General features: G+C 44.3%; 1 protein-coding gene across 2 annotated transcripts in view; it reads right to left on the reverse strand.

Annotated features, from left to right (window-relative positions):
• FBXO21 (F-box protein 21) overlaps positions 1 to 27,984 on the reverse strand; it is a 48,144-nt gene that overhangs the window by 11,881 nt on the left and 8,279 nt on the right. The window contains exons 4-11 of one of the 2 annotated variants that reach the window (XM_025401119.1): positions 22,593 to 22,714; positions 19,754 to 19,900; positions 19,304 to 19,440; positions 18,456 to 18,592; positions 12,797 to 12,976; positions 11,364 to 11,496; positions 3,383 to 3,594; positions 1,301 to 1,458 (exon numbers count right to left, since the gene is read on the reverse strand). In XM_025401119.1, the coding sequence (XP_025256904.1) occupies positions 1,301 to 1,458; positions 3,383 to 3,594; positions 11,364 to 11,496; positions 12,797 to 12,976; positions 18,456 to 18,592; positions 19,304 to 19,440; positions 19,754 to 19,900; positions 22,593 to 22,714 (1,226 nt within the window). The remainder of the gene's footprint in view (positions 1 to 1,300; positions 1,459 to 3,382; positions 3,595 to 11,363; positions 11,497 to 12,796; positions 12,977 to 18,455; positions 18,593 to 19,303; positions 19,441 to 19,753; positions 19,901 to 22,592; positions 22,715 to 27,984) is intronic. The other variant, XM_025401120.1, reaches the window with a different exon arrangement.

Below are 27,984 nucleotides of genomic sequence, written 5' to 3' on the forward strand. Positions count from 1 at the left end.
GATGTACACTATTCTGCCTAATTTTTAATTTTTGTGTAGAGATGGGGTCTTGTTGTGTTGTAGCTGGGAACACAGGTGCACATGACTCTGCCTGGCTAATTTTTAAATTTTTTGCAGATATGGGGTCTTGCTGTGTTGCCCAATCTGGTCTCAAACTCCTGACCTCAAGCAATAATCCTGCCTCACCCTCCCAAAGTGCTGGAATTACAGGTGTGAGCCAGGTGTGAGCCACCTCACCTGGCAATTTTCAGCCTTTTAGAAACTTCTGAGATTTTTATACATCCCATATTTTGATTATTGGATTTATCAGAACATAATATTGAGTTAGGTCAAACCTCATGTTTTAGGCCACACACGAGCAGGTACAGCATGATGGATAAGGAGGAGGCTCTCTGTCGAGCTGCCTGGCTTCAAACTGTGTTCTGTAAGTTAAAATTTCAATGGCTTTCCTGTGCCTCAGTTTCCTCATCTAGAAAATGATGATGTTTCTCAAATGGAGTTAATATACATTAGAATGATGCCCGTCACAGAATGGCACTACGTTAGCATTCACGTTCATTTTTATTAATAAATGTGAACTATTAATTAATCAATGTGAATGCTTTGACAGACACTACAATGAATTCATCCTATTAAGTGGAGGTGAAATTCAACAGGAACAAAGAGAAGGGAGACGCATACTGAAGGCATTCTTGTTTCTCACCGGCTTCCACAGGCTCTGTCAGTCTCCACCTCAGTCTTGCCCTGGGCTGGCACCTGCCGGGGCGGCAGTGGCCCAGACGCCTACCCAAACTTACCGCACACTTGCGGGCGCTCAGGTGTTCCCAGGGCCGGCGCTGTGGGCTGCAGTCCCCACAGGTGGCCACACGAGGGCGTCTCCGGCATCAACCGGCAGCCAAAGCCTGGGGAGGCCAGGGGGCACTAGGGGGCCCCCCAAGTGTTCACCAGGTTCCCTCCTTGTCTGGGAGGAGCCGAGAGCAGGGTCCAGGAGGCAGGACTTACAGGAATTTGATTGGCATCGACAATGGCCAATCAGATGAGAGCTGGCAACAGCTGGCATAGGGTTCGGGCTGTGGGAGCGGAGGCCCTGGGGGAGGGCGGGTGTGACTACTGACCCCTCGCCAGGGCTGCACCTGTGCAGACCCAGCCACGTTTAGCTGACTGTGGGCCCGAAGGAGGCTGGCCATGGGGCGTCAGCCGCCCAGGCACCGATGGCCGACGCCCACAGTACCTACCCAAGGGCTCCGACGTGTGCTGAAAACACGCCCAGGGGGCCACTGGAGCAAGCGGAACCTCTTACCTTGGGCTGCGTATCGACAGGAGCCGTCCTCCACCAGCACGTTATAGAAAGGCTGGTGGTGGCCGTGCGGTAGGCTGTGGACGTTCATGTTCCGGATCCACTCGTGTCCCATCATGCAGGTGGGGTCCCAGCCATAGATCACACAGTTATAGCCATACCTAGTTAACACAGGAGGCACAGTCAGTCCCTGTGGACCGGGCGCAACAACCTACAGACAACCACGTGGCTTCTCTCAGCTCACATCCTCAGTTACCTGCTTTACTCCACATGAATCTTTTCTCAGGACAGCCCTGACCCCTTTTATAAACACTTCTTATTATCAACATAGCACTTTATCTGGAAAAGAATAAACTTTTCAACAAAAAGTGATTAGACGACAACTGGTCACCCAAAAGAAAAAGGTATGGGGACCTGGCCTAACAACAGCACACCAAATTCGATTCTCAGTACAATGAAGACTCAGGTGTTAAATGCAGAACTTCTAAAATAGAAAGTATCTTCGTGCTCAGGATAGGGAAGGTTTGTTAAAACAAGGCACTAAAAATACAGCCTGTAAAGGAAACGACTAACCAATTTGACATCACTAAAACCAAGAGACTAACAAATCCTGATCCAAACATTTAAAAATATGAGACAACTGGGGATATAGGAACTCTCACTAGATAGTGCATGAAGTTAAGGAACTGGGGTTTTTTAGATGTGATAACAAGATGTTAAATATTAAAAGACCGAGAGAGAAGGAGACAGCGCCCCTGCCTTTTAGAGGCACATACTGAAATCACTATAGGTGAAATGGCATCTGGCACTTACGTCAATTAACCCAGAAAGGTAGGTCTGGAGGGTGCAGGGGAGAGGAAGATCCACCCCGTATGGAAGCTGTGGAGGCTGGATGACAGGAACACCACCTGGTTCCTTACAGTCCTTTCTCTCTTATAAATCTTTGCAAATTTCCATTTAAAAGTCAAAAAAAAAAAAATGCAATAAAGAATGAAAACCACCTGCCAAAAACTGGGAAAAGACATTTGCAACTTATCTTCATGTAGAGACTGATATACAGAACAACAACTATGTATCAATAGGGAGGACTAATAACTCAATTGAAAAAAATACACGAAATGGGCCGGGTGCCATGGCTCATGCCTGTAATCCTAGCACTTTGGGAGGCCAAGACAGCAGATCACTTTAGTCAGGAGTTAGTGACGAGCCTGGTCAACATGGTGAAACCCTGTCTTTACTAAAACACAAAAAATTAGCCAGGTGTGGTGGTGCGTGCCTGTAGTCCCAGCTACTTGGGAGGCTGAGGCAGGAGAATCGCTTGAACCCAGGAGGCAGAGGCTGCAGGTGAGGTGAGATCGCACCACTGCACTCCAGCCTGGGCAACAGACCCAGACTCCGCCTCCAAAGGAGAAAAAAAAAAAACAAAAAAAAACCACGAAATGTTTGAAGAGGCGCTTAATAAAAGGAAACGTGGAACTTGGGTAGCCAGTAAATATATGAAAAGAACCTCAACGTGCTTAGTAACCCAGGAAACAGAAATTAAAACCACAGTGAAACATTATTTGCCATTTCTCACGTGAGTACACTTTTAAAGGTCTGGCAATAGCACCAGGCGAGAATAAGAACTCTAGGCTCCTAGCCTGCTGGTGGGATGTAAACTGCTCCAATCATTTTGGATACAGTTTAATTTTGGTAAATAGACCACGTGCCTATCAGATTTGAAGAGCCTGAGATTAAGTGACAAGCCATAAGAACAATGAGGAAATGAGAGAAAAAACTTGTGGCTTACAAAGTTACTTCCATGTTCCCAAACAGAGAAGGGTCAAACATCTAAAGGCCGCTAAAAACACTAGAAGCTCTCTCAGGAAAGTAAGTTGCTGCTTAAAAAAACACAAAGGTCAAAGACATGGTTCAAAAAGAAAAAAAAGAGGTTCAGCGTTCTGTCTTCCCCAAGGTGCACACTTGGGGGATAAGTGATCCAGTCAGCTCCTCCTCCACTGTGCCCTGGAGGCTCACCAGGTGCGTGTGTGTCTCCGCAGCCCCTGTGGAAGGGACACCACAGGACAGACAATCGCGGGCACTCACCTCTTATGCTTCATAATGAGCCCGATGGAGTAGCAGACATCCCTGTGCTTCTCATCGGAGCGCAGTTTCACCTCCACGCCCACCTCCTCCTTTTTGCGCTCAATGTGCTCTAGAGTGTGCTGCACCAGGTAGCCCACCGCCCCGTGCTGCCCCGGGTCTAGGGTTTGGATGTGCTGGAGGATGTCAAGCACCTTCAAGACAAGACAGAAAGACTAAAAGATAATATTTTCAGCTAGGCCTTTTCTTTTTTGCGGCGAGGGATTTAGACCTACCTACGTAACCTAATACAGGACCACAAGGGGTGGCTGTGCCCTGATGGCCCCAGTCCAGGTCTCTGGGCCATTCTCTGATGGACCGCCACCAAATTGGCACTGCATATGCCCAGGGTTGGGCTCGACTGTAACACCGGCAGCTGGCCCAGGACACCCCAATTCAACCCATGTGCACCTGAGGAGTTCTTTGGAAACCAGTGTGCTGGGGTAAGCACTGGGGACGCAGGCGAGGGCCCACCACCTAGGGCACTCTGGATGAGGCGGGCACCTAGCATGCTTGGTTGGCATGGGAAATGGGAGAATCCATGTTTTTCCAATACACAGGAACAATTTTCACTTGCCACTCATGAATTCAGAGGGAAAAAAATGCCAAATTGCTTTAATCGAGACCAAGAGAATGTTTGACACAACTGCCTCAGTGCTGGAAAAGATGGAAAAGTCACGAGCGGGCGCCAAAGGGATGCATTCGTTGAGTTTATGAAGCTATACTAGAAGGAGGGAGCCACGTATATCAATAGAGTTCTAAAATCCTGCTGGTCACTTCAGTGGTCTTAACTCATATGGTATTTCGTATTCAGTAGGCAGCAGGAGAAACTACATCTATGCAGAGAGGTTAAACTAGCAGCAAAGAGTAGCAGGCCTGTCTGACTCCACTATTACCGCCTGTACTGCACAGTACCTCTGTGGAAAAAACTCCACGCTTAAAAAGACACAGCCATACAATTATTTCATACCCACTATGTTTACAGCCCTTAGCATAGTGTTTCTGACAAGGTTCTCCTTCCAATTTACTGAGTCCTGGATTACAGCCTACTTAGTGCATAAAGCAACCTGAACTCTAGGCCCAGACCTGTCAGACTAGCTGGTGTTTTTACCTCTGAATTCCTTTCTCAGCTTCTCAAATCATGAATAATCACTGTCCTATTTGCTGATGCACTGTGAGCCTGTCAACGTATTGTGAAAACTCCAGTTTTATGCACCATGTTATCTTGCCTTTCAGACTGAGACGTGCTGGACCTCAACATTTACTGAACACTATTCTCTGCTGGTCACTGTGCTAAGGCCATCACGTTTTTTGTTTCACTTAATCCTTCCCATTTGACGGTCAGTAATTTCTTGACCTTAAATTGGCAGGATTAGGTGGAAAAAAAAAAAAAGCTTTTAATCACTGCCACTTCCAGAAGAGGACTCAGACTTAGTGAAGTGACTGGCCCGGGGTCACAGGGTGGTGGAGTGGTGGAGTGAAGCTGTGGCCCTGGGTATGAAGATCAACTCTTGGTCTCAACCAGTGTCATACCCTAGCAAGAGTAGGAGCATTTTTAATTAACTACTACAAAAAGTTCCAAACACATAAAAATGGACAAAACAATATAATCCCAAGTACCCCAAACCCAGTTTTGACAAGAATCAAGAGCTAGCCAATCCCCCTGTGCCTCCACTTCCAGCCGGGCACTTTTAATTCTGGGACACTCGCAGCATTTACCCTCTACTTCAACAGGAAGCGCCTACTGACAGTGCCTGCGTAACGGCTGTCCTCGTGGCCTGCCAGAGTTCCAGCAAGCCGCTTTCTCTGCCCCTCCGCTGTGTTCCACACACACAGCTCCCCTTCTCTCCTAGCAGCCACCTCCCCACCAGATAAGTAAAATGGTCAGAACTTGGTATCATCAGAGAACAGAGGAAGTCTAGATAAGGTCAAGGATGATTACCCCCCCTTTCACTGGGTGTGTGGCTGAGGGCAAAGGGAGAGGGCAGAAACGAAGAACTGCACCTCGGGGCCTGGTGTATTTGCAGACAGTGTTGACCCAGGCACCATGCCGTCCCCACCAAATACTCTAGGCCTAGAATGCCACAAGATCACCACTTCTGGGGCGGAGATCCTGGATTGGGGTCTATTACCCATGATGCATTTCCCTATATTGCTTTTCTCCCTCTAGCCTAGGGGTTGGCAAACTTTTTCTGTAAAGGGCTGGAGAAGCGACAGTAGGCTTTGGGGGCCACACAATCCCTGATTTAACTACTCGACTGCCACTGTAGCTTGAAAAAAGCTACAGATAATAAGTAAACAAACACAACTTATTCACAAAAACAGTTTTGTTAATCTGGCCCGCAAGCCATAGTTTGCTGGCCCCTGCTCTGTCCCTGAATTCCAGGTTCCCTCTAAGGTTCTCTCTGAAGTTCTTGGCTCTGCTTTCTTGATATCCATTGTCTGTGGGATCCACTACTTCTGGGGCTTCAGTTACCAGATGCTAATGCTGGGAGCTCCTGCTAAAGGCTACTGGGCATCTGCACTTGATGGCTTCAGGTCAGGACGAATGCAACATACCCCACAGAAAATACTCTCCTACTACCAAAACAGGCCTGTTCTCCAAATACCTACTTTCAGAGTGGCATAAATTGCCCCCATGTTGAAAAATCTGGACATCCCCTTTGAATCTTCTTTATTCATATCTAATGAAGTTCTGCCACTTTTTTTTTGAGACAGGGTCTCACTCTGTCACCCAGGCTGGAGTACAGCCTTGGCCTTGACCTCCCAGGCTCAGGCGATCCTCCCACCTCAGCCTCCCGAGTAGCTGGGACTACAGGCATGTGCCACCACACACAGCTACTTTTTATATTTTATTTTGGTAGAGACTGGGTTTTGTCATGTTGCTCAGGTTGGTCTCAAACTCTTGGCCTCAAGTGATCTACCTGCCTCTGCCACCCCAAGTGCTGGGATGACAGGCATGAGCCACCACACCTGGCAGTCATTTCTTAATTATTCATTTAAAAAAATTTTTGAGTTCCTATCATGGGCCATGAATTGTGTTGAGAGCATGGGGAAGGCGACAGTTAGGAAGGAGACCTGGTCCTTGTCCTTAAAGAACATGCTCTAATGGAGACGGATGACGGAGCAGCAGTTACCAGAGACTGGATGAAGCTCTAGGAAGGGCAAGCACAGGAATGACGGGAAAACGTGACCTGGCCACGCACAGGAACCAAGGAAGGGGTTGTGGAGGAGGCAGAAGTCTAAACTGACAGCTGGGCAGAAGTGAGCCAGCCAATGGAGTTGAGGATGAGCAGAGGCCCTGGGCAGAGACGCAGCACATGCAAAAGACTGAAGCAAGACAGCGCAGGAACACAAAGTGGGTGCTGCAGAGGACCAAGGAGCTCCACAGGAGGCAGGGAGCATCAGGCAAGCAGGGCCAGACCGCCGAGAACCGAAAAGCCACACGGAGGAGAGCGAGTCTGGTCTTCAAGGCAATGGGGGAGCTACCCTGAGGGGTTTAAGCAGTGAAGGGACCTAACTGATATTTTGTTTTTTTGGGTTTTTTTGGTTTGTTTTTTTTTTTTTTGAGACGGAGTATCGCTCTGTCGCCCAGGCTGGAGTGCAGTGGCCAGATCTCAGCTCACTGCAAGCTCCGCCTCCTGGGTTCACGCCATTCTCCTGCCTCAGCCTCCAGAGTAGCTGGGACTACAGGCGCCCGGCACTGCACCAGGCTAATTTTTTGTATTTTTAGTAGAGACGGGGTTTCACCATGTTAGCCAGGATGATCTCAATCTCCTGACCTTGTGATCCGCCCGCCTCAGCCTCCCGAAGTGCTGGGATTACAGGCGTGAGCCACCGCGCCCAGCCCTAACTGATATTTTGTTAAGATTCCTCGGGCCTGTATACAGAGTGGGTTCACAGGGGCTCAGAGTGGAGAGAGGTAGGACAAGCAGGAGGCCAGGGCGCTGCTTCAAGCTGCAGAAGTACTGGCCTCAGCGGACCGACTTTCACCCGTCTGGGAGACAGTCACGTGCAGGGGTGGAGCAGGCCTGTGGATATGCTGGTCTGGAGCCCAGGGTCCAGTGCTCCAGCAGCCTCAGGAGACAGGCAGAAACTGACACAAGAAGAGGGGAACTGTCCTAGGGCACAGGTGCAGGGTAGAAGACGTCTGGAAACCATCCTTTAGCCTTGAAGGGAGGAACTGGCAAGAGCCTGAGAACCAGAGACCACAGAGTGAAAGGAACCGAGTGTTCCCAGAAGGGAGTAGCCCGCAGTGACAGGACAAGACACAGAAAGAAAAAGTATCTACTGCATTTATCAATGAGGAGAATGGTTTCAGCCAAAGAGGGTCACTGGCTTCCTGGGCAAGAACAGTGCCTGTGGAGGAGGCATGGGAACAGGTCCTGATGTTCTGGGGAGTGAGTGGGAGGCAGACTAGGAGCTTCAGCTGTGGGGGAGGAGGAAAGGTGGCGACCCAGGGAAATGCCTGCAGGGTGGAAAGGGAGTACTTTTTGTTTTTCTTCTAATAGAAGAGACAGGTGTTTGCCTTGGAAAATTGGAAGGATACCTTTTCCACTGAAAGGCAGAGAAGGAGGGAAAGGAGAACTATGGATCATGATGAGGACGCAGGTCTGGCAGCAGGAAGGAGAAGGTGCCTGTGTGCTGGCTTCTTCAGAAGTGCTCTGGCCTCGGTCCACTGTACCACGGGATGCCGCGTGGGGTGGGCTCGGGCATCACCTTGCCCGCACTGAACTCCTGGTGCTGTCATGGCATGTGCAGAAGACCTGGCTAAGTTATTTAACTTCTCACTGCCTCTGTTTCATTACTTGCAACATGGCAAAAATAAAAATAATATCTACCCTATAGGGCTGCTGAGAAGATGGAAGGAGGCATTCAGTCAGTCCTCCTGACTTAAAATCTCACCATCCTGCCCCTCTCTATGTCCATCACAGCCATCATCACCTTGGATTACTGCGACAGTGACCAAGAGGGCTTGTGTTTCTTAGCTCTTCCTGATTTAATTCAATTAACAACAAGGCAATCTTCAGGCCTTCCCAGCTCAGGAATGTCTCCCTTTCACCTGATAAAGTCAAAGCCTTTCACAAACTGGTCTCACACGCCATAACAATTATACACACACACGTAAAAATACACCTCAAACTGCACACTCATCAGCATATAAATCCGTGCTAGGCTGACATGTGCAGGCGCCCCACCCTCACACCCCTGGCCACGTGCAGGTTGTTCCCACTGACTGCAGTCACCTACTTTTCTACCCTCTGAAGTTGATTTTCATTTTTCAAGGTCACACCTCAAACCCCTCCTCTGGAGAGGAACCTTGTCTGATTTCTTCAGCACCCCCTGGATTCTTCTGCACTGCGAGTCCCACAGTTTTCCTTGGCTGTCTCAGGGGCTCTAGCTGGATTATGCATTTATTAAGGGTAGGCAGTCACGAGTGCACTGGGAATGAGTCACTTTTCTCCCCTAATCTCTGAATGAGGGGTCACCCAGGAGATGCACCCCAGCAGCAAATGTCATGAGGGAAAATGCTCTGCGTGTGGCAATTTTGGAACTAGGGAGGACACCAAGGTTAGTCCCCAATAAGTCTGTAAAGCCCAAGTACTGAAATGAGTCCAGTCTGGAAGGTGAGGACAACTCAGCTTCTGCAGATTTCCCCCTAAAACGGGATGTTAATAGCATCACTTCTCCAATGACTCAAAATTTAACTACAAAATTTACATTTAAAGAAACTTGCAGGCTGGGCACGGTGGCTCACGCAGGTAATCCCACCACTTTGGGAGGCCGAGGCAGGCGGATCACTTGAGGTCAGGAGTTCAAGACCAGACTGGCCAACAGGGTGAAACCCCGTTTCTACTAAAAATACAAAAATTAGCCAGGTGTGGTGGCACGTGCCAGTAATCCCAGCCACTTGGGAGGCTGATGCAGGAAGATCACTTGAACCCGGGACGCAGAGGTTGCAGTGAGCCAAGATTGCGCCACTGCATTCCAGCCTGGGCAAGAAAGTGAGACTCTGTCTCAAAAAAAAAAAAAAGAAAAAAGTAAAAGAAAAAAAGAAACTTGCTTTGCTTGGCATCTCGTAAAAACTCCTTAACAAGTCTAAAGCAAAAAGTATACATATGTCCTGGTATCAAAAATAAATAGGCAGGGGCTGGGTGTGGTATCTCACGCCTGCAATCCCAATACTTTGGGAGGCCGAGGAACACAGATCGCTTGAGGTCAGGAGTTCGAGAACAGCCTGGCCAACATGGTGAAACCCTGTCTCTACTAAGAAAAAAAATACAAAAATTAGTCAGGCGTGGTGGTGTACCTATAGTCCCAGCTACTTGGTAGGCTGAAGCAGGGAAATTGCGTGAACCTGGAAGGGAGAGGCTGCAGTGAGCTGAGATCATGCCACTCCACTCCAGCCTGGGTGACAGAGCAAGACTCCATCTCAAACAAACAAACAAAAAAACCCCAAATAAATAAATAAATAGGCAGGGTGTGGTGGCACACACCTGTAATCTCAGCACTTTGGGAGGCCAAGATGGGCTTAAGCCCAGCCTGGGCAACACGGTGAAACTCAGTCTCTATTTAAAAAAAAAAAAAATTAAAACACATAAATAAAATGAAAATAAATGACTACATCTTGGACAAGTAGTTGGTAACTTTGGTGGAGAGTTTTCTTTTCCAATAATTCCTCTACCACATTACACAGATATTCTGGGAGGACATTTGCCATGTGGGCTACAGATGACATCTTTTCTTTTTTTTTTTTTTGAGACAGAGTCTTGCTCTGTTGCCCTGGCTGGAGTGCAGTGGCATGGTATCGGATCACTGCAACCTCCACCTCCTGGGTTCAAGCAATTCTCTTGCCTCCTGAGTAGCTGGAACTACAGGTGCCCCCCACCACACCCAGCTAATTTTTGTACTTTTAGTAGAGATGGGATTTCACTACGTTGGCCAGGCTGGTCTCTAACTCCTGACCTCAAGTGATCCACCTGCTTCAACCTCCCAAAGTGCTGGGATTACAGGCATGAGCCACCATGCCCGGCTGACATCTTTTCTTAAAACAGGAGCCTTGGGGTTTTCCTACTGAAGCATCGTTTCTTAGAACTATTTTAGATCTTCGAAGTTGTGAATCAGTGAGACTTTAAATTTAAGCAATGTAGAGTCACTTAGAATATTCACCTTTTCAAGAAAGAATTTATCCCTCTCTAATGACACAAGGAGATGAGTTTATGCTAATGGCCTGTGAGACCTCAGAATTAAATTCTGCTCTAAACAAACAAAAAGGACTGTTCACATATTTCTAGAGAAGCGTCAGGGCACGGTGGGAATGTGCGGCTGGCTCCTGCACCGTTATACACAGCGGGCCTCTCTACGTGCTGCATCCACACAGCTCGCAAGGTCAACACCACAGCCTTCTGAAAGCGCATGCTGCTGCCCAAAGGGGGCCAGTAAAAAACGGAGAAAATTCAAGTGAAACAGTGTCAAAATTCAATGGTTTCCAAATAGTCCTTCTCTACTCTAGTGGCTCAAGTTGAACATATCTAAGATCCAATTTTCCTGTGTCAAACAGGAGTACTTATTCATGGCCAACGTAGTTGTTAACAGTACAGCTGGAGGTTGACCATTTATAGCTTTGCTTTACGTTGCTGAGTGACGGTGACTCGGGGAAAACGATCTTAGGGCCCCCATGGGTGAGTAGTGGGGACAGAGGCTTTGTGGTTCTAGGGTTTAAGGAGCTGACCACAAAGAGAACAGGCAATTTCTGGCAATAGAACCAATTTTCCTTAGAATAAGAGAGGTAAAAAAAAAATCTACTGATGGGTTATGATTGGGAGACTGAATAAATGTGTGTTTATTCCCCATGTTAACACAAAGAGAAGCTTGTCACGGGCACCCTTCAATCTAGGACTTCCCTTTCTAAGGCAAGTGCAAAGCATCAAGGTAAAATAATTACCTTCTCTGGCCAGATGCCCAGGTGGAAGTAAAGCCTGGCTTGGAGGAGGAGAAGCTGCACCTGGTCCGGGTACATTGCCAGATAGAGATCCAGCGAGTCTCTCAGGAGCTGGTACGACTGGTCGATGCCTTCCCTAGCAGAGGAAAAACAATCTTTGTCTTATCCTGCTTGTTTTTTCAGCAAAGACTCTCTTTCTCCAGGCCCAGGTTTTAAATAGAATTGACACAAATCCCAAACGTTTTCTGATTCTGGTATTTCTCCTCTGTTCGACAGAGATACAATACTCTTAAGAAAAAAAAAATACAATAAATATAAATCTTGTACCCTACTTTGGTGATGGGTACTAAATGAAAATCAAAAGCATTTTTACTAAGCAATCACAGCAATAACACTGTACCTAATTAAAAATGAATTCTGAAGGCCAGGCACAGTGGCTCACGCCTGTAATCCCAGCACTTTGGGAGGCCAAGGCAGGCGGATCACCTGAGGTTGCAAGTTCGAGACCAGCCTGACCAAAATGGAGAAACCCTGTCTCCACTAAAAATACAAAAATTAGCCGAGCGTGGTGGCACATGCCTGTAATCCCAGCTACTCGGGAAGCTGAGGCAGGAGAATCGCTTGAACCCAGGAGGCAGAGGTTGCGGTGAGCTGAGATCACGCCATTGCACTCCAGCCTAGGCAACAAGAGCGAAACTCTGTCTCAAAAAAAAAAAAAAAAAAAAAAAAAAAGAACGATGAGTAGGCAGAGCACAGAGGATATTTTTGGCCAGTGAAACTACTCTGTGTGATACTATAAAGGGGGCACATGTCATTATGTGTTTGTGCAAACACAGAATATATGACACCAAGAGTGAATCCTCATGGAAACTGGACTCTTGGTGATAATGATGTGTCAGTGCAGGTTCACTGGCTGCAACAAATGCACCGCTCTGGTATGGATGCTGACGGTGACAGAGGCTGTGCATGTGTAGGGCAGGGAGGATATAGGAACTCTCTGTACTTTCTGCTCAATTTTGCAGTTGGCCTAAAACTGCTCTAAAAAATAGTCTATTAAAAAAAGAATTATGTCATTAGACAGAAAACTATTACTATAATATACAGCCTACAACTTTCTACTTTCCCTATAGGACAAATTTCCTTGGACTTAGAAACAAGACAGTTTCATATTTTTGTTTTCTTATCTAATGATAGGAAGGTATAAATTAAAAGATGGCAAAGCATTTGGATACGAGAAGATCTTGCCCTTGAAAAATAATATTTCCCAGTCTAAGATATTCTTGTTACTGAAGAATGCTTTCAGTACTCGCAAAGAGAACTTGTCAGTGCCTACTGCAAAGATCTCAAAGAAAAGTCACTTGGCACATCTCAAACACAATTCAAGCTTCTAAAGACATGTGCTCTGCAGAAATACTAGAAAACCAAGAAAACCTTACCGCTTCCCCAGGCTTAACAGGTTTCCCACCATTCTCTGTAACACCTTCTTGACATTGACCACACCATACAGTGCCGCAGTCACGTGCTGGCCGATCAAGTACTCGCATTCTTTCACTGTCAGCTGCTTGCCTTTCCCAAAAGCATCTATGTAGATGTAGTCAAAGATGTCCAGGGTCGCCCTATCCAAAGAGCCAAATATCAGATGAGAGCTGAACAACTCATTATTTTAAGTCTCCACAATAAGTAGCTCAAATCATGGGCTGAAGGTTGAGACCATAACATTTCTACTTAAAATATGAATGTCTTGTCCAAGTTTAAAATCTGACCCCTTTGTACAAGCTCTGCATAAGTAGCTCAAATCATAGGCTGAAGGTTGAGACCATAACATTTCTACTTAAAATATGAATGTCTTGTCCAAGTTTAAAATCTGACCCCTTTGTACAAGCTCTGCTCTGTCAAGACCACAGCACACTGACATTTAAGAAACGGCACCGATGTATGTCATCTAATAGCAACTCACTGCCAGGAGTATCTACAAGTTCGGCTAAGATAATGATTCATGGAATGCCTGAGGCAGTCTGTTAATTCCATAGATTAGCAGCAGGTAACAATCTGTGGATCCTGGGCCCTGGATGATCTGATGAAAGTTACAGCACCTCAGCCGGGCGCGGTGGCTCACGCCTGTAATCCCAGGACTTTGGGAGGCCGAGGCGGGCGGATCAAACAGTCAGGAGATCGTGACTAACATCCTGGCTAACACAGTGAAACCCCGTTTCTACTAAAAATACAAAAAATTAGCCAGGTGCGGTGGCAGGCGCCTGTAGTCCCAGCTACTTGGGAGGCTGAGGGGCAGGAGAATGGCGTGAACCTGGGAGCTGGAGCCTGCAGTGAGGCTGAGATCACGCCACTGCACTCCAGCCTGGGCAACAGAGCGAGACTCTGTCTCAAAAAAAAGAAAGTTACAGCACCTCACACCAGAAGGATTCGGCCATCAGTTCTGCTGATACACTGAGGTGGTCAGAGACCTGCTGAGCCCATCACAGCCTTGGGCTGGGAACCCTGCGCTAGAGCACAGAGAGCTGTGGCCCTCGCCTCGATCACACAGCTCCTCTTGCAGGCCTGCCTTCTGTGACCTGCACTAGCACGCTGGCGTTGGCCCTTGCTGAGCACAATGCTGAGCAGTGGTCACATGATGCAAGCTCTCACCGCACTACCAGGCCCACTCTCTGCGAGGACTCATGGACGGGATTCAGGTGGCTCTGTTTCAGAGATACTTGTGTTTCTTATGAGCTATTGTTTCATCTTATATTTCAAGCCCACTACAAATCATAGCATATTCCTCTCTCTGGCTGCTAAAAAAGTCCAATCGAATTTCCTCCTTGAGTTATATTTATAACCTACCCTTAGCAAAGATACAAGAATTATATGGCTGGGTGCAGTGGCTCACGCCTGTAATCCCAGCACTTTGGGAGGCTGAGGCAGGCAGATCACGAGGTCAATAGATCGAGACCATCCTGGCCAACATGGTGAAACCCCGTCTCTACTAAAAATACAAAAATTAGCCAGGCATGGTGGTGTGTGCCTGAAATCTCAGCTACTTGGGAGGCTGAGGCAGGAGAATCACTTGAACCCAGGAGGCAGAGGTTATAGTGAGCTGAGATCGCACCACTACACTCCAGCCTGGGCGACAGAGTGAGACTCCATCTCAAAAAAATAAAAAACAAAAATAAAATAAATAAACCTATGAGGAAAGTACAAAAAAAAATAAGAATTATATAAATGTTCTAGAAACAAGGAACTCTTCAACTGTTTTTATGAGGCTAGAACTTCCTACGGACAAATGTACAAAAATTTCTAGGCCAAGATCATTTATGAGCTATCATAAATGCAAAAATCCTGGATAAAACATGAGTAAATCAAATGCAGCAATGTATTTTACAAATAAGTGATTAAGTTAGATGTGCTGCAACAATGGAAGGAGAGTTAAACGTGCAAAAATCTATTTTGTAACAGATGCTGGGAAGGTTGTGGAGAAAAAGGAATGCTTATACACTGTTAGTGGGAGTGTAAATCAGTTCAAGCATGTGGAAGAGTGTGATGATTCCTCAAAGGTCTGAAGACAGCTAAACCATTTGACCCAGCAATCTCATTACTGTGTATATACCCAAAGGAGTATAAGTCATTCTATTATAAAGTCACATGCACACATATGTTCACTGAAGCACTATTCACAATAGCAAAGACATGGAATCAACCTAAATGCCCATCAGTGATAGAGTAGATAAAGAAAATATGATACATATATACTATGGAATACTATGCAGCCACAAAAAAGAACAAGATCATGTCCTTTGCAGGGATGTGGATGGAGCTAGAGCCATCATCCTTAGCAAACTAACACAGGAACAGAAAACCAAATATTGCATGCTCTCACTTATAAGTGGGAACTAAGTGATGAGAACACACGGACCCAGAGTGGAACAACACACACTGGGGCCTATCGGAGGGTGGGCGGTGGGAGAGGATCAGGGAAAATAACTAATGGGAACTAGGCTTAATACCTGCATGAAATAATCTGCACAACAAACCCCCATAACACAAGTTTACCTATGTAACAAACTTGCACATGTACACCAGACCTCAAAAGTTAAAAAAGAGAAATTCTATTACAACAAAAAAATCTATTTCTAAACATATAAACTAAAAGAGAAAAACCTTATACATGTAGACACAGAAAAAGAATTCTGAAAATACAAAAAAAATCTAATGCCTAGATAGTAAGAAAACTTAGCAAAGTAGGAATGTAGATGGTAGCTTTCATATTCCCTAACTGCTCCCAACAGCACGCCTGATGGTGAATTTTTGTTTTCTTTTTCTGATACAGGGTCTTGCTATGTTGCCCAAGCTGGCCTTGAACTACTGGGCTCAATCAATCCTCCCACCTCACCCTTCCAAGCAGCTGGGACTACAGGCGTGCGTCACCGTGCCTGGCTTTGAAATTTTAAAAGCATTCCATTTAAAGTCATACCCAAGGCAAGAGTCCCTGCTATCTTTGTTTTTATTCAACTTTGTACAAAAAGATCTAGCTAGCAGAGTAATGCAAGACAAAGAAACAGATATATAGGAGTTATAAAAAGAAGAAACCAAACTGTCACTATTCACAGATACTATGATTATCCATAGAGAACAGCCAGGAATGGACAAATTATTAGCACCAATGATTTATTCAGCCAAGGCACTGAAAATCAAAACTGTATCTAGATAGCAAGCACATCTCTGCATACCATTAATACTTAAAAAATGTAATCTTAAAAATTACCATTTACAACTGCAAAAAAAAAAAAAAAGGAAGGTACCTAACAATAAATCTAACAAGATGTTAGCTTGATGAAGAAAAAGATAAAATCTTTTTAAGGCCAGTAATGACAACCTAAACAAACAGAGTGGTCCATGTTCATAATAAGACTGATAGCGAGGCACTGGCAATGTCCTCCTGTTAATCTAGAACTCCAATTCAAAGTAATCCCTGGCTCCAATCAACAGCCACAAAGGGGTTCCAAAGAACCTGACAAAATTGATTCTAAATCTCTATGGAGAGCAAAAGCTAGAAACAGCCAAGGCAATTTTGAAGAACTAGCTGGAGTCTCATCCTTTCAGATATCAGGGATTATTATAAAGTTGCAGTGCTTAAGAAAATACGGTCCTGGTACAGGGACAGAGCAAAGTGGCCAAAGGCAAAGAGCAGAGAAAAAGAGAGAAAGGGCGGTATAGCCCAGAAGCTCCTGCCGTGTCCCTGAGGGCTGAGTCCCTTATGGGGCTCAGTGCTAGTTTCTGTCACATGTCGGGGGGGGGGGTATTAAATTATTTCCTTGTTCATTTGCATTACAGTATATGTCCACTGTAGCCCAAGAAGGAAAAATGATGTTAACTGCATACAATCCTACCCTGTAGTAAGTTATCGTGGCAAATGACATGGCAATTGGTGTTTTAAATGTTTTATATTGTACAGAAATCTTTGGTGGATTATTACATAGGCATTTAAGAATATTTTGGAGATACTTGGGAAGATTGGTTGGGTTATTTGGGGAAAGGGAATGGGACGAAAAATCATTTTTTCCACTTAAAATAATGGAAATTGGGTCCCCACTATCCAAAAATTAAACCATTCAGTACATCCTCAGAAACACATTATCTGGAACACAAGGGAAGCCTGCAGTTATTTAATGCAACATACAGAAGTAATGAACCATAAACATTTTCATGGAAATAAACATGGCCAGGCATGGTGGCTCATGCCTATAATCCCAACACTTTGGGAGGCTGAGGCAGGCCGATCACTTGAGCTCAGGAGTTCAAGACTAGCCTGGGCAACATGGCGAGACCCTGTCTCTACAAAAAAATTAGCCAGGTTGTGGTGGTGCATGCCTGTGGTCCCAGCTACCAGGGAGGCTGAGGTGGGAGGATGGCTCGAGTCCAGGAGATGGAGGGTGCAGTAAGCCAAGATTGTGCCAATGCACCCCAGCCTGGGTGGCACAGCCAGACCCTGTCTCAAAAAAAAAAAGAGAAAAGAAATAGCAAACACTTTCAAACTGGTGGTTAGCTCTGGAGAGGAGAAAGGGATGAGGAAGAGTACCTGGGAGGCTTCAACTAAATATGTAATGTTTTATTTCTTAAACTAAGAGGTAGGAACAGAGATCAATTGTACTTTTTTGCTATGCCACATCAGAAACTCTCCTGGGTATATAATATGCTGGATAATCTCATTTAATCTTCCAAGCTGCTTTATAAAAAACATTAATCCATTTTACCAAGGAAGAAACTGAGGCCTCCTCAGAGGAAGGCAAAGTTTGAACCCAGTTTGACTTCAAAGCTCTGGTACTTCCTATCACACAATTCATCACTAAAGGGTATCAGAGTTAATCATTAAGACAGAGTTTCAAAGATCAGGACATAGGTAAATAACTTTTTTCTTTTCCCCTAAATTGTAGATTTAATGAGAATATATTTCCATCTGTTGAACTATTTCTTTCAGAAAAGCTAGACTATAACTGAAAAGGAGCTTTTTGCCCTACAGAGCACTAGGTTTAAAAAAGAACAAAACAGAACTCAGTACCCAGGTCTCTAAAATTCTCATCAGTCACCAACCTTGCCTGAAGGGGAACATGGCCACCCTGTTCCATCTCCCCGGCTTTCTTTCCCTCCCTTCCTCTCTTCCTCTCCCACTCATGTGGGACAAAGAGGGAGATTTTACAGAAGAATAAAAAGAAATAATTTCTTTAAGAACTCTTTGATCTGATCTGCTTTGAAACAAAGGGACTCTGAGAACCACATAAGACCCTGAAGTCAGAGTCTTATTTTTTAAAATTAAACTTTTTGAGTTAACTGTAGATTCACACATGCAGTTTTAATAAATACAGAAAGATCCAGAGTACCCTTTTCCCAGTCTCCCCTGATGGTACCATCCTAACTGTTATAGTATAACAACACAACCAGAATACTGACACTGATACAGCCAGGAAACAAAACAGTTCCATCACCACCCTAGTCCCGTTTTTAACCTGAGTGGTAACACCCAACTTGATGTTGAAAATCAGACTGCCTCTCAGCACAGAGGGATCGAATCTTCAGGACCACAGATAATGAGTCACGGATGCTCACCCTTCTGCGCCTTGGCACCACCTTAGTAAGAAGTGACTTGGGAAGTTGACAGGCTCCAGTGGGACTCCCAACTGCCGAGCAATCGTCAAATAGAGCAGAGACATGCTGATTGGGATTCCTGTTCTGCGAATCAAAACCTAAAGCAGAAAAAATGCTTTTACTTCACTGGGATGAACTATACATTCTCATTCTTTCAATAAACATTCTCATAATAGAATATGAGACTGTGCCATATACCATGCAGTTTTTTAGTCCATGACTTCTGAGAACAGTTTAGTGTTCATGAGATACAAACTGACCAGAGTCAGAGAATATCTACTTTTAGTCAAAAATCTATCTCAAGGGTTTGCATATGGAGGATACTCTACGAGAAAATAGATCAACTCCACAACAATATCCTTAAAGCAGAAGGAAAAATAAGTTTCATTGAGCACTCAGAGATGGAAGGCATGGTACTGGCCTTCAAGAATGTACGGTCTATCAGACAGAAGCTTAAAAAAATACATATAGGATGGGCACAGTGGCTCACACCTATAATCCCAGCGCTTTGGGAGGCCAAGGCGGGAGGATCACTTGAGGCCAGCAGTTTGAGACCAGGCTGGGCAACACAGCAAGACCGCATCTGTACAAAAAATAAAAAATTAGCCGGTATGGTGGCACATAGTCCGAGCTTCTCAGGAGGGTGATGCGGCAGGATCGCTTGAACCCAGGAGCTTGAGGCTGCAGTAAGCTATGATTGCGCCACTGCATTCCAGCCTGAGCAACAGAGCAAGACCCTGTCTCTAAAAAGAGAAAATAAAATTACTATACCATATTACTACGGTAATATACTATGTACCTATATTTACCTGATGCATATATAAGTTTAGGGCATTATAGTAATCCATTCGATTCCCCTTGAACTTCAGTTGGTCGTAAAGGACATAGTTCATGGCATCCAGCACCTGGCTCTGGAGTTCTATTTCCATTATCATGGATGATTCACCTGAAACACAGAGATCTACTCTGGACCCAAGCACAAATAAGGTTGTGACAGGTGCCCCAAACTACCCACAAGATGAAGACATTGGTAATGGCCTAGCAATATTAATCAAGTGTTGCCAATCTAGGAAGCAGAAGGCAGTATGTATTTGAACTGTTTTAAGTTCAACACTTCAACCAGGTAAACACGTGGTCACATCATTTTATCACTTTTTCGTGACATAATGGGAGCACACTAACAAATCTCTCAACTCAAATTAACCAATTCCTCTAGATTTTCTTTCGTAAATACAGCTTGATCCAAAGCAATGCCACACCTGCCTTGAAGGCCAAGCTGGGGTGGCGACTGTTTATGCCCCGAAGAGTTTTGCAAACGAGCTCTACGATGCTGTCAATTTGGGCCTGGATGTCTTTGAGGCTGATATCGGAGAGAGGATTGCAGTACTGGTCAATATATACAGCACCTGAAAATGAACAAGAATTACCGAATAAATTCTTACGTTACCCTTTTCTTATTAGGTTGGCATTTTACCCTGGACATCCTGGGACATGGCTCTTTACACCATCCCACTGGATAAGCTTCATGTTTTGGCCGCGGACCTTGCTGCTAACACACTGAGAAGGAGCAACAAACATTTTCATAACAAAGTAGCTTACACTTTTAAAAAAATAAATACACAAACCAAACTTCTCTCAGAAGTCATGGACTAAAAAACTGCATGGTATGTGGCACAGTCTCATATTCTATTACAAAGAAAAGTAAATGACATCGAGGAGATCTTTTCAAGCTACTTCTCTCTCCCTAGCTCTTATAGGTTCCAAATCCAACAACTCTGAAAACTTAATGGTATAAGGCAGTTCCTTTAGCAAAAAAAAAATTTCTGAAAGCCCTCCATGACAGATGTGCCATTTCAACAGATTACACCTCTCAAGGGCGAACAGTAAATGGACTCTGGAGCTAACCCTACTTTCCAATGAGATAACAAATTATGCTCAGGGAACGTACAGCTGAAAAGCTGTACAGAGCACACTGCAGACAGTCTCTTAAGAATCACTCCTCTTCACAGTCTTAGGCAATTTTGGAAGCAGAGACTGAAGGGCTAACAGCATCATTTGGGTAAGGACACTGTTACGTGGGAAGCTCTCGAGTCACGTTAAATTCAAGAGATCCCAGACCAGCTCAGAACCTGGACCCCCTTACCAATGCTCCAGAGCTGAAAGCAATTGAATGAGTGTCAAGACACCTCGACCCCAGTCTCAGTGTTGCCACCAGCCAGGGACTGGCTCCTGGGCCTCCATGGGCCCCAGCTTCCCTACCTGGAGGCTGAAGCAGTTTATGCTGCACATTTCTGAAGTCTGTTCTTTCCTAATGCTATGATTCCCAGACTTCTTTGATGGCATCAGCATTATTCTAGTCACTCACCAAGGATCAGAACCTTGGAGAGTCAACTGTCATTCACTCAACTACTAAACAATTTCCAATGGCTTCCCAATGCTTATGACACTGATGTGGAAGTTCTTCGAAAACTGTAACTTTGTATTTAGAAAATAAAAAAGGAGTATTTGTTTTCATACATAAGCTACAAAAATATATATATATATACACTACTCTTAACTGTGAAATAACAGAAGATAGGATGCTTCTCAACTCCAGTATACAAATGAGGGGATTCTAGGGTGGTGAGATATTTCACTTCCTTTTGGATGACACTAGGTTTTCATACACTTGATAAGCATTTACACTAAGCATTGTGGGGTATACAGTGATCCTAACACAAGGACCACAACACATGAAGCTTAGGGACTAGTTACAGAAACAAAATGTATACACAGGAAACAGAAAAAATGCAAGACAGTTTACTATTAAATGCTGCTGTATCTCTGAGGTGAATAAAATCTCCAAGTAGTCAGTGGAAATTTAATGGAAGTGAGGCTTGAGCTGAATTATGGAGGGGAGTTGGATTTTCAAGAGGGATTATGAGGAGGAGGGATATCATGAATGAGGAAGTGAAGCCAGGTGTATTTGTGGGGCACCAGTCTAGACAATGGCCTGGCTGGAGCAAATGGGACATCCTGGAGAGTACGGAGCATAGGTCTGGACCAGATCATGCAGGGCACTGAAAAGCAGGTAGAGGTTTAATATAAAAGGGAAATCAGTTGTCCACACTGCAGGTTTCACATGCAGTGGTGAAAGCTAGGTTTCTAATTGGGCTGGCACTGATATATTGGCTGACTTGGAGGGAAGAGGGGATAATGTTCATGAAATCAAGTATTACTCAGAAAGTTGTTGCCAGGAGAGGCAGCCACAGACTGCATGAGACTAGTTATAGAAGCCAGCCAGGTGTGGTGACACTTGAGCACAGGAGTTTGAACCTAGCATAGGTGACATAGCAAGACCCCGTCTCTAAAAATAAATACATAATTTTTTTTTTTAAATAGTAACAAAATAGGAACATGACTATGAGATACACTGGAATGCAAAAAAATCAACAATCTGGTAAATCACCAGAGGTAGGGAATAAAAGTAAATGACCAGTCATATTTATATTTCATAACCATAATGTATGGGAATGTTTGTGTAATATTTTAGGAATTCAAAATCATTTTAAAAAAATGGAAGTCTCACTTTGTTCCTGTTCAACTTAATAAGAACAAAAAGATTCTCCACTCCTTTCTTCTTGCCTGTCCACTCAACTTCTTCCTTCTCACCTTTCATTATGGACAAACAGACTCACTGATGCCCAAGAACATTCTGTCCTCAATAAACTCCAACCCGGGAGGTTAAGGGATTTACTGAAGGTCATAGGGAGACAAAATTGGATATATTTACTTCTGATTTGGAAATTATGCCTTAAAGCTCAGAAAAATAGGAATTTACTTCATTAGCTAAAGTATCACTCTCACACTTTAAGCCAATGATGCATCTTTAAAAAACACTGTTTCTTTAGTGGACTTTGATAAAATCTTAGCTCTAAATTTAATAGTTTGAACTACCTCATTGGTCAGGCCCTATAATCCAATCTGCAGAAGCCCACGAAACATGATTTACTTTTCCACTTTACCACAAGGAACACAACAATTCCCTCTGCTGGTCTTAAAAAACTAATCAGTTACCTATAGAAATACTACTGTCCACATATATGGGAAAATACCCACCTTCAAGATATGACTCATAGTCATCTGGCTGCTGAAGAAAGGCCTTAAGATTATTTAAAATTTTCTGTTGCCGCAGGTAGTAAAGAATTTTTTTCGCGTAGTATTTCCAGGTCAAAGCTTTTCTGGAAACAAACAAGTCAGTAAGAATTAAGATTTGAAAATTTTCAGTTATTTATTTTTTACATTACACTAACATACCATGTAGTTTGCTGAACAAGAAAAATATGATTGGTTCATTATCTTATAATAATTATAATGGAAGTAGATAGCAGTCTTTGAATTGTAATATAATACTAAATTAGTTGTACTGAAATTGGAGGAACAGTTATCTGCCTGGCTTCAGACTTACTTGCCTGTATCTTTGGTAAAAGGAAATGGAAGAGCAGCCTGAAAAAGGAATTGAGCTGGGGAAGGTTCAGAAGATGGGGAGGCATCTAGAATCCTTTGCTGGTCCCCCTGCTTGGGCCACTTGGGCCTGGGCACTCACTGCCACAGTGAGTTCCTCATGGCTTCACATATTATGAAAACTCCTATTTTCCAGACCAGAGTTCTCTCTTGAACTCCAGACCTGTATATCAACTATTATCCATCTGCTCTACATCCCGCTTAGAGAGCTGAGCGCCTTCATCTTTCTTCCCCTCCCAGAGTCACCCTCATCTCAGATCAAGGCGTCTCCATCATTCTAGTAAGGCCAAAAACCTGCAAGTCATACTGGATGCCTTGCTTTCTCTCATAAGCCATACTCGAGACCTGTCAGCCAAAGCTATCAGTACTATCTTCAAATTACATCCAAAATGTGCACACTTCCCAATTACTCCCACATGCCACCATCAGCATTTCTCTGTGTTGCAGCAATATCCTCCTACCTCGGCTTCCCGCTTCAGACCTGGCCCCTCCATTCTATCCTCAATACGGCAGCCAGAGCACTCCAGTAACATGTACAGTCATGTCACCCAATCCTCGACTCCAAGTCTCCAGCGGTTTCCCACCTTGCTCCAAGAAAAAGCCCAGTCCTAATGAGGACCTAAAAGGTCTCTTGAACTCTCGCCCCATTACCTCTCTGACCCCAATTCCTGCCACTCCCCCTCAGTCCAGCCACCCAAGCATTCCAGCTGTTCCTTTACTCTCCAGCGGGTGCTCACCTTAGTGCCCTGTTCCTTCTGCCTAGTACATTCTCCCCGGAGACTGTAGTCTGTTCTCACCTCCTCCTAGGTTTCAACTCAAATGTCCCCTTGAGTAAGGCCCCCTACATTATTTTAAATGGTACCACCTCACCATTCCCCTGCCTTATTCCCCGATTATATTTCTCTATAGCATTTTTCATTTTCTAATGTAACCAATTTCTTATTTTTCTTAGTGCCTATCTTCCCAACTACAGTATAAGCCCCATGAAGGCAGGGATTTTTTTGTGTGTTGTTCACTGCTGTATCCCCAGTGCCTAGAATAGCGTTTGGCACATAGTAGATGTTCCATAACACTTGTTGAGTGAATAAAATTCTACACCACATATCCCAAATATATATGGGGATAGGAGACAGACAGTGATGAAACTTATCTGGCTGACATCATGAAGAAACAAACAACTTGCCAATCTTGAGGGAGGTCAATGAAAACCTGCAGAATAATCTATGTTTTATCTACTTTTTAATCTTTGAGTTGTACAACACATCAGCTAGAAAATTGTGTGAAACAAACAAGTAGCTTAATGAATCATTATAAGACACATTCCTGGATCTACCACTCTTGCCAAGACAGAAAATTTTGTGGCCAGCACGGTGGGTGGCTCACGCCTGTAATCCCAGCATTTTGGGAGGCCGAGGCGGGCGGATCACAAGGTCAGGAGATCGAGACCATCCTGGCTAACACAGTGACACCCCATCTCTACTAAAAATACAAAAAATTGGCCGGACGTGGTGGTGGGCGCCTACAGTCCCAGCTACTCGGGAGGCTGAGGCAGGAGAATGGGGTGAACCTGGGAGGCGGAGCTTGCAGTGAGCCAAGATGGTGCCACTGCACTCCAGCCTGGGCGACAGAGGGAGACTCGTCTGAAAAAAAAAAAAAAAGAAAGAAAAAAGAAAACTTTGCAAACAGCCAAGAAGCCCTCTGGGGTCCCCCTCAACAATAATCACAAACCACACCTCTATGATTATCACTTTCTTGCTTTTCTCTTTAGTATTACCATGAAATATGCATCCCTAAACAGGCGAGTCTGTTTTGATGTCTTTTAACTCTCTTAATCTACAGGATCCTCCTCCATCTTTTTTTCCCCTTGCAATTTATTTGTTGAAGAATCTGGATTGTTACACCTGCAGTTTCCCATCATCTGGAATTTGCTGACTGTACCCACATGATGTAGTTTAACATGTTCTTCTGTCTTCTGATTGCCTGTAAATTGGATGTAGAAGCTACATGAGATACAGATTTCATTAATTTAGCAAGACAACTTCATAGAAGGTAGTGCATTCTCCCATCAGGAGGCAATAATGCCTGGGTGTCTCTTTTGTGATGTCAGCAGCACTGCTACGCAATGTCTTGATCTGTTAATTCATTTGACGTTACAAAGTGGTGACATTAAAATTCAACCAACCCTTCTTAATTCATTAGCTGTGATACTTCTATAAGGAAAAACCTCCATGGAAAAGGCAGGATAAATGCTGATATCTTCCATTTACAATTTTTCAAAATAATGATGTGGGTTTCTATTTATCCTTCAAAGGTGACCAATTGTTTTTAGTATGATTATGAACTCATCGAGCTAAGCATATTCGACGCATTTCAATCCATTCCTGTTATTATCCACACTGATGCTCAAACTGTCACATCTTTGGCCACTGGAAGCCTCTTCACATTGGTTCCCCAATACTTCCGACATAAAGTAGTGTCAGTTTTCTTACTATCTGGTTAGGTTTCCAGGATGCTCCAGGCTCATCTTTTAAAATCCTTGCATTGGACACAGAACCAGTCTTTCTTCAAAAACCCTGGCTTCTTTTGTGGAAAATGTTGTATCAAGATGACAATCTGGATACCAGGGAAGATCAATTCCACTAGGTTGGTTATTGTTTCTAGATCTTTTCAGTGGACACACCTAGGAAGCCTAGTGTTTATGTGCACGTATGTGTACATGTACATATGCACATGTACTTACATATACCTACATGCATTTAAACATAAAATATCTTTTGAGTTCATACTGACACTTCTAATTCAAAAATATATGGCTCTGACCTTCTATCTTATATCTATGTCTTCTTTATTTCGGGAGAATTCTGCTTCTCCAGGATATCACAGGTGATAAAATTAGAATATCACATTGTTATTCATTTACTTCATTCCACAGCTCTCTCTCATACACACACACCAGCCCTCAGAATAACAAGACTAATGTTCTTATCACTTTTGAGACGGAGTCTTGCTCTGTCGCCAGGCTGCAGCGCAGTGGTGTGATCTCGGCTCACTGCAATCTCTACCTACCGGGTTCAAGCTATTCTCCTGCCTCAGCCTCCCAAGTAGCTGGGATTACAGGCGGTGTCACCCCACCCAGCTAATTTTTTTTTAAAGTATTTTAGTAGAGACGGGGTTTCACCATGTTGGCCAGGATGGTCTCAATCTCCTGACCTCATGATCTGCCCACCTCAGCCTCCCAAAGTGCTGGGATTACTCATCACTTTTATGATTACTGAAAACAGGTAAATATTTTGCATATGTTCTCCCCCACTGTCCATTCATTTATTTAAACAGATGCATTATATTTATACTGACATATCCTATAGACATTACACATGCAATACTTTCTTCCCTAGAACCCTCATTTGAATTTAAATCGACAAATACATATTTAGTGCTCACTGCCCGTGTTTTTCTGTTTTTTTTTTTTTTTTTTGGTGGGGGGTGGTGGGAGTGGTTTTTGGTCATTTGAAATTCATTTTCCAGGAGATTTCTCAGGAAGGACTGAAAAGTCACTGAATTCTTGTAAGTTGTTAAGTTTGTGTGTAGTCTTCATATCTGGAAGTCAGTTTGGCTGGATATAAAAATCCTTGGCTGACATTTTCCTTAGATCATTGAGTCTCTTAAATAAGTTATTTTTTCCTTTGGCATAAAAAATTCTGTTGAAAAGTCTGATGATATTCTCATTTTCTTTTCCTTATAAATGACTTTATCTTTTTTGCTTGGATGCTCAAAGGACTTTCCTGTCTTTAAAATCCAGCAATTTTACTAAAATATGTCTCAGTATTGGTCATTCTGGGATACTTTTCTTGGGTACAACGTATGCATTTATTTATCTATCTATCTATCTAATCCATCTATCTATTTATTTGAGACTGAGTCTCACTCTGTCACCCAGGGTGGGGTGCAGTGGCACAATCTCAGCTCACTGCAACCTCCGCCTCCCAGGTTCAAGCAATTCTCTTGCTTTAGCCTCTTGAGTAGCTGGGATTACAGGCATGCCATGCCCGGCTAATTTTTTGTATTTGCAGTAGAGACGAGGTTTCTCCACGTTGGCCAGGCAGGTCTCGAACTCCTGACCTCAGGTGATCCGACCGCCTCAGCCTCCCAAAGTGCTGGGACTCCAGGTATGAGCCAGCGCGCCCGGCCCAGTGTATGCCCTTTTACTATGCTGTTTCTAATCTTTATTGTAGGGCATCCTCTTTTTATTTATTTATTTATTTATTTATTTATTTTTTTTGAGACGGAGTCTCGCTCTGTCGCCCAGGCTGGAGTGCAGTGGCGCGATCTCGGCTCACTGCAAGCTCCGCCTCCCGGGCTTACGCCATTCTCCTGCCTCAGCCTCCCGAGTAGCTGGGACCACAGGCGCCCGCCACCTCGCCCGGCTAGTTTTTTGTATTTTTTAGTAGAGACGGGGTTTCACCGTGTTCGCCAGGATGGTCTCGATCTCCCATCCTCTTTTTTAAGACCACACAGCACATCATAAACACAAACTGATTTCCAACTGATGCTTTAGTATTTATGGAAACTACACTTTTTCTTTCCTATGCTTTCCATATCCAAACCACAAGCATTTGCCAGGAATGAATACAAATAGGGTCTTCCATGAAAACTGATATCCCAAAATATTTTTAAATGTGGGGTATTCTATCATTTAAAAACAATCTTGTTTGTTGGCTTGCACTTATAGTCCTAGCACTTTGGAAGGCCAAGGTGGGAGGATCACTTGAAGCCAAGAGTTCAAGACCAGCCTGGGCAACATAGTGAGACACTGTCTCTACCAAATAAAAATTAGCCAGGCATAATGGCACATGCCTATATTCCTAGCTACTCAGGAGGCTGAGGCCGGAGGATCCCTTGAACCCAGGAGTTCAAGTTACAGTGAGCCATGACTGCACCACTGTACTCCAGCCTGGGCAACAGGATGAAACCCTGTCTCAAAAAATAA

Source organism: Theropithecus gelada, chromosome 11, assembly GCF_003255815.1.
Source record: "Theropithecus gelada isolate Dixy chromosome 11, Tgel_1.0, whole genome shotgun sequence".
Taxonomy (NCBI): domain Eukaryota; kingdom Metazoa; phylum Chordata; class Mammalia; order Primates; family Cercopithecidae; genus Theropithecus; species Theropithecus gelada.